General features: G+C 50.1%; 1 protein-coding gene across 1 annotated transcript; it reads left to right on the top strand.

The window, feature by feature from the left end:
- The first annotated feature begins 2,088 nt into the window (after positions 1-2,088).
- Positions 2,089-4,717, top strand: uqcrfs1 (ubiquinol-cytochrome c reductase, Rieske iron-sulfur polypeptide 1). The gene is made up of 2 exons (XM_076138571.1): positions 2,089-2,358; positions 3,784-4,717. Exons 1-2 carry the CDS (start codon positions 2,148-2,150, stop codon positions 4,392-4,394), a joined length of 822 nt encoding a protein of 273 aa, XP_075994686.1. The 5' UTR covers positions 2,089-2,147; the 3' UTR covers positions 4,395-4,717.
- The last annotated feature ends 2,449 nt before the right edge of the window (positions 4,718-7,166 follow it).

Raw genomic sequence — 7,166 nt, 5'->3', positions numbered from 1 at the left:
TTAAATACAATTATCTTGTGTTTCAGGAGAATCTGGGTTTTCATTCCAGTGCCTTTTAGTGTCAAAGCTGCAATTATTTTTACAAGAGTGTGAAAAAAAATAATCACCATGAATCATTAAAAAAACACTCAAATATCCTTCTGTAAGAGAAGAGCAGGTCGTTTTAGTTTGCTTTTAGGAAAGGAAGTAAGAAGCCAACGAAACAGAAACCACACAGCCTGAAGTCACAATCAACAGTGGCAAAGCAATGTCAACATGTCCCTGAACGCATCACCACAAAGAACATACTGTATATATCTAATCACTCTGTACTGATGCAGCGTGTGTGTGTGTGTGTGTGTGTGTGTGTGTGTGTGTGTGTGTGTGTGTGTGAGTCATTCTAATGTCAGCTCAGTTTTTGTGTCTCAAGTACAGTTTTCTTTTTATTGATGAAACACAAACAATAATAACCTTTAAAGGGAGCGTATGTGTGCTTCCATGTGTGTGCGTCCGTGTGTGTGCCCGCGTGTGCTTTGTGTGTGTGCCCGCGTGTGCTTCGTGTGTGCGTCCATTCCTGCACTGGGCTGCATCTCCATGTGAACGTCGATATGAACACAGGCCTCCGTGGGGATTTGAACAGATGACAGTTGTGGCAGTGCAGTGGTGTAATCTCTCTGCTCTCAGCGGAGTCCAGCTGTGCCACAATAATACGTCAGCAGGCAGTGGGACGAGCGAATCCGGAGGGTCAAAGGTGAAGCTGTCAGGCTTTTAATGTGTTATGAATTGTGAGGGAGCAGCGAGCGAGCCTACAAGGATTTAGCACATCTTCTTAAGGCCCTGTGGGATTACCTCTTTACAGGATTAGATTCCACTGGCCACCACAGCGAGAGGACAGAGGACAGGAAGTTCAGCGCAGACCCCTGGGGAGAACGCACACTTCACTTCACACAGCACACTGAACTCCACACAGGGTTTATGAGATGAGAGTGAGGATGAGAACGCATGAAATATAACACAAAGGTCGCACAAAATCAAACCAAGTCACAAGGTTTGTTTTAATTGTTCTTATTAGGATTTATGATTTACAGGCTAATCAACTGAGGTTTATCCCTGCTGTTGATGCCTGTCACCATGATATCATAGGCTCAGGTCATCAATAGGTCACACATTGATGCAAACTTGCACGTTGTTTAAAGAACATGCTCTCCATGAGGCTCAGAGTGTGGAGGAAAGAAGTTTGTTTCAAAGATTTGAGTGTTTGATTTGTATTTGTATGTGGTCATAACCAATCATGTGCCGTATCTAACATTTTGGTATTGCCGTCCTGGAGAACAAAGTGCTGAGTTCCCTGAAGTATTTGTGTCTGCAGTGTGAACTAAATGATCTGCAATGTAAACAGTGACAGAAAGAAGTGTTCATCATCACTGAGAGGCTGCAGTGATCGGTGATCAGTGGTTGTGTTTGTTTCACAGAATTCTACCTTAGAAATTACATTTGTGAACAAGGGATTCTGCCGTAATAATTATAACAACCTCTCCTGGGTGTTCATGTGGCAAACAGAGGCTGCAGGCTCCAGGAGAGGAATGAGCCCCTCTGTTCTCTGAGGGTCCTTTAATGTGCAGTGAGATGCTGGAGGTCTCTCTCCTCTCTGCGGTGGTCTGCACCTCCCTGTTCTCTGCTGTACGCTCTGGACAGCCGTTCCCCTCTGAGCTGTCACAGGCTGTTAGCTGCATGCCTCATTCGTGCTCATGCTGCGAGAGCACTGACCTCACAGGCAACAATCATGTAAACCTGCACATAAGAATTCTACTGTAAAGATAAAGTCACACACACTCTGTGCTGATTGTAATATTTATTTGCAGAGAAAATATTTTCTGTCTGTACTGTAGATTTTCCCGATCAATAACTAAATAAAACAAATTAAATAAAATTGAATTAACTGCAAATACTTTAATTGAATCTGATTTAATCTTTTTGAGGCCAAACAGTGCGCATGTCCTTGATTAAATCAAGATTAAAGCCCAAACTGCCTCACAAAGGTCAAACCAACACAATGTTGCCTTTTCAACGCATTACGCAAGAATACGTGTTACGTCATCGCGCATTCATTCACGTCACCTCGCCTCAACCCAGGCACACAAGGTCGTTAGCATCAGTTAGCTGTAAACATGATGTCCCTAGCTGCCCGCTCCGGGGCGTTCTCCCCCTACATGCAGGCCACAGCCTTCACGGTGGCCGGGCCCCTGAAGGCCCTGGTGCCTGGGGTGGTCGTGAAGGGAGAGAAGATTCCGCTGGACCCAAAGAAGTCGTTCCTTTGCCGCGAGTCTCTGAGCGGTCAAGCCCCGAAGACGGGGCCCGCCGTGACTGTTAGCATCAACGGTGAGTCTGGCGTTAGCAGCTAGTTAGCAGCTAATGTTAGCAGGCGGAGTTAAGTCCGCGGTGTTTTATTCTTCCCTCGGAGGAACGTGTCGGTAAATGCGGTGTGTTGTCGGTTTAATGATGAAGTAACGCTCCGACCACTTAGACCTAGACTCAGACTCAGACTTAGACTCAGCTCTGAGCTCCAGAAGTGTCCTTAGCTTACTAACGTTAGCAGGTAGCTCATATAGGGTGGCTAATGAGCTGAGGGACATTTGTATCAGAGCTCTGTCTTTATGTGTGTGCGTGTTTATATACATGTATGTATTTGAGTGTGTGTTTGTGTGTCAGTCGGGTTCTAACAGGTTCTAGTGGTTCTGTCAGCTCTAGAGTTTCTTCCTGCTGTGACTTTAGCCGACATGTTGTTGTCCTCAGTTCACCCTGTGAGCTTCATCACTGTTGTATATGTGTGTGTGTGTGTGTGTGCTATAACAGAACACACGTGAAAGCCTCTACATTCACCTTTGACCCTGAGCCCACAGTATGTTTCCAGTGCTCTCTCTGTCTCCTAACACTCCTAACACTGTCAGGGACAGCATGTCCTCTGCACGTGTGCGACTGTGGGCTCGGCCGCCCGCTAGAACCTGGAATGTTCTGGCCCGGTGTGTTCCAATGTTCTTGAAACGTCTGTCCAGATGATGTCACCGTCTTCACTCCGTGTGTTTCAGTTCAGTTTGGCTCCAGATGAAGGGACGCCACTCCACGCTGCCCCTTTTTTAATCTTTCACCTGTGTGTGAAAACATGCCCGGCCCCCGCCCCCGCCCCCGGGTGTGTTTAGGACAGCCTCCAGTTCAGGTCATGGGGGGTTAACACTGTCCCGTAAAGTGAAACTGCTTCATTTCAGCCACTGGTTTGATCTGAGCAGCTAAACAATAACAAAGCAAAGGTCAGCGCTGTGCAATTTTGGCGTTTGTATACCTATTACAGAGGACACACACACACACACACACACACACACACACACACACACACACACACACACACACACACACACACACACACACACACACACACCCTGCAGAGCTCTGTGATCCGTCTCAGTCTCTTATTTTCATATTTTATGAACGCTCCGGCTCTTCTGATTGTTAATTCTCTTCATGTTTCTTCTTCTATTAAGTTTCCTTCTCTGAGTGACCAAGGAGGAATTAAAATTGCAAATTCCTTCTGGACTTATAATTATAATAAATCAGCATAAATACTTACATACAGTTTTATTTATTTATGGATTCACTTTTGTTTCTTTTGCCATTTGTCAGGTATTATTTGTCATTTAAGTCGTACAGCAGGAAATTGCGTTCAGGATGTGATGATGTCATAGATCAGAGTGTGGACTAGACCCATGATGGCTGACGTGTGTTTGAGACGTGTTGTTGTTGTGTCTGCAGGCGGCGCCGGCGTCCGGTTTGCTCACACAGACATCAAGATTCCAGACTTGTCCGACTACAGGCGCCCAGAGACGCTGGACCCCAACAAGACTTCGCAGGACAGCGGCGACTCCAGGAGGAGCTTCTCCTACCTGATCACCGGCGCCTCCACCGTGGTCGGCATCTACGCCGCCAAGACGGTGGTCACTCAGTTCGTCACATCCATGAGCGCCTCGGCCGACGTGCTGGCCCTGTCCAAGATCGAGATCAAGCTGGGCGACATCCCCGAGGGCAAGAACATGACGTTCAAGTGGAGAGGCAAGCCGCTCTTCGTCCGCCACCGCACGGAGAAGGAGATCTCCACCGAGGCCGCCGTGAACCTGGGCGAGCTCCGCGACCCCCAGCACGACCTGGACCGGGTACTCAACCCCAAGTGGGTCATCGTCCTCGGGGTCTGCACCCACCTGGGCTGCGTGCCCATCGCCAACGCCGGGGAGTTCGGGGGCTACTACTGCCCCTGCCACGGCTCGCACTACGACGCCTCGGGCCGCATCAGGAAAGGCCCCGCCCCCCTCAACCTGGAGGTCCCCTTCTACGAGTTTCAAGGCGAAGATACCGTGATCGTAGGATAAACGGCGCGGCTCGGACTCAAGCGCTCCACGTTCCACCGCAGCTTTGACTTTGACAGAAGCGTGACGGCGCTTTGATGTCGCACACACGCCGCCACGCTTTTAGAGAAGAGGTTTGTGTGTGAACTTATTACAGCGTTCACGTCTTATAAGGTTTCCTGTAAATGTTATCCTCAGTGTGCCCGTTAGCGCTGCAAATCTGCCTTTACTCTGTCTCCATAAGACGTGAACGCAAACGTACCTGATTAATTTAACTTCCATCCATCAGCAGAGAGGAATCATGTTCTGCTTTGGTCAATAAATAAGTAAAGTATATTTTATCCTGACGGCCTGTGTTCGCTGTTACTCTGTGTGTGTGTGTGTGTGTGTTTGTGTGTGTTTGTGTGTGTGTGTGTGTGTGTGTGTGTGTGTGTGTGTGTGTGTGTGTGTGTGTGTGTGTGTGTGTGTGTGTGTGAGATGTAGAACATGTTGGTGTCACATGATGGCCACCAACCAATCACATCCAAGCACGGTGCTCAGGTTTGGAGAGCAGGAGGTTGAAGCGGTGTCGTAACGTCTCAGAACATTTGAGGTTTGAGTCGCTGTCACTCTGAAGGTGAAGACGTTTGCTTCGCTCGCCAGACGACGAGTGAGAGATGGAACTTAAGTACAGGAAGTAACTAAGAGGCTTTGACCATGAAGGGACAGCACCGCAGAAACGGCTTTGATGGTTGGTCATGTGTGTGTGATTGGATATGAAACCATCCCTGATGCATGTAACCATAGTAACGCGGACTGGGGTCATGTTCAGGCCGCTTGTTTGTTTTCGCGCGTGTGCGTGTGCGAGTGTGTGTGGCGCCTCTGGTCTCCATTAAAGGGTGAAATGGTGTAAAGCGTCGTGCCTCAGTGTGATTACAGCTGAGCTGCGTTGAAATGTGAATAAAATGTCAACAGAGGCAACATGAGAGGTTTGAGCTGAAAGAGCTACTGTCAGATAAGACTGCTCTGTTTACGATAAGCTGCACATTCTATATATTGTGTGTGTGTGTTAAAGCATCGTGGTGCACTCCAGCGTCTCTGCCGTGAGGTGTGTGAACTCGCTGACTCGTCCGTGTGAACACGTACAGTACGTGCGTGCGTGCGTGTGTGCGCGCGCTCGGGCGCCTGCGCCAACGCAATTATCCCCCGGTGCAGAGCGCGCGGCGCCGCTCGCCTCTAATGTGAATGAGCTGAGATTAGAGGCGTCGGGCTGAAAGGGGAAATTGAAGGCCTCTTTCTCAGGCAGCAGCTGGAGTTTCCATGCGGCGGCTCCTCTCGCTCCTCTCGCTCCTCTCGCCCCCCCGCTGCGCGCTGCGTCGCCGGGCTGGAAATTGAGATGAAAACGAGCGGCGCGTTCCTGAGCGGCGCGGCTTTGAGGTGGGAGCCCGCATTTCACGGCAGCACAATGACGCCTAATAGAACTCTGCCTCCTCTCCTCTTCTCTCCTCTTCTCTCCCGCCGTCTGCCTCTCTGCTCCAGGACTCTTTCATGCTGCACACAAGCAGCGGCTGATGCGCTGAGCCTAAGTAGGCCCATTAATGCTGCCACTCACGCAGCCGCACAATGCCAGGGTCCGCCCCCTTTCAGAGCGCGGGGCTGCACGTGGAGCGCGCGGCAGCTCTGAATGCCCAATCACTGCCCTTCATCAGCCTCTTCCTCTGCAGCAGCCACAGGTCGACTTCCTACGAGCTGCATCCCTGTCGCACACACACACACACACACACAGGGCCCCAGCCTCTTTCTGTTTCACTTCCTGCTCATCCTTCTGGCTGTAGTGAGGCGTTTCCCCTCACTGTGCTGTGCTGTGCTGTGATGCTGTCGTCTCTGCACGATAATAATAAATCAGTTTGAACTCAATTAAGCCATCGAGCGGCTGAGGCCTGATCGTCTTGGTCTGATTCCTCTTCATCATAGTCAGCATCAGTTCTCAGTGGATTCATTCTTCTTCTCTTCCATTCAGAATCCAGGCGCAAATTCAAATATTGATCTTTCTCTTTGTTTCATTGTCTCTCTGTGGAGCCGCGGTGCCTTCAGGGCCCCTGAGGTTTTGGACTCATTTAGGATTTCATGGTCTCCTGGGAAACAAGGAGCTGAACGCCACGTCGCCCCCTGCAGGCTGAGCAGCGAGGGGAGGAGCCTGAGTGTTCACTGCCTCCTGTTTCTCTTACCGACTTCAGTCTCAGAGCTCCGGAGCAAAACGGAAACAGACGGGAATTCCTGCATGGAACCCAGAATCACACCGGAGCGTTCCCTAAGATCTGCCCCGACGGACGACTTCCTGGATGAACACACACCTGTCACAGCGACTACAGGTATGCATGCGACATCATCACACTACACACACTCACACACTCACACACACCCTGGCCCTGAAGGCGTCACCTTGAAGGAGAGAACTCTTTTTCAGAGAGTGAGATGGCAGGTGAGGGAGTCTCACCTGAGCCCTGATGCACGCCGCCGCAGGCTGCCAGGTGGAAACACACACACACACACTCTGTCGCCTAAACACTGTGGATTCATTGCTTTTTTTCCTCTCACTCCCGTTTCCCCGGTGACGCTCAGTGCAGCAGACGCCGTTGCTCCTTCGTCACAAAGTTCAGACGACTTTTTGATTCCTGTCCTCCACAGAGGCGTCGCCGCTCGTTCCTCTGGCTTCTGAATTATAAAAGACGTCTGTCACTCTTGCGGGACGTCGGCGTCTCAATTTGTGGAAAGAAGAGCGTTCTGAGAGAGGTGCATCCTGGGAGATATCAGGCT

This window comes from Genypterus blacodes, unplaced genomic scaffold (assembly GCF_046128005.1).
Source record: "Genypterus blacodes isolate CSIRO-AG114 ecotype Tasmania unplaced genomic scaffold, CSIRO-AGI_Gbla_v1 ptg000383l_1, whole genome shotgun sequence".
In the NCBI taxonomy this organism is placed as follows: Eukaryota; Metazoa; Chordata; class Actinopteri; order Ophidiiformes; family Ophidiidae; genus Genypterus; species Genypterus blacodes.
The sequence above is the reverse complement of the archived record's forward strand: the minus strand, read 5'-3'. Positions and strand labels throughout refer to the sequence as shown.

Bases quoted from the DNA above. Each gene is read 5' to 3' on its own strand.
- uqcrfs1 (XM_076138571.1), top strand. From the start codon at position 2,148: ATGATGTCCCTAGCTGCCCGCTCCGGGGCGTTCTCCCCCTACATGCAG. The intron at 2,359-3,783 runs GTGAGTCTGGCG...TTGTGTCTGCAG, and splicing joins CGTGACTGTTAGCATCAACG to GCGGCGCCGGCGTCCGGTTT.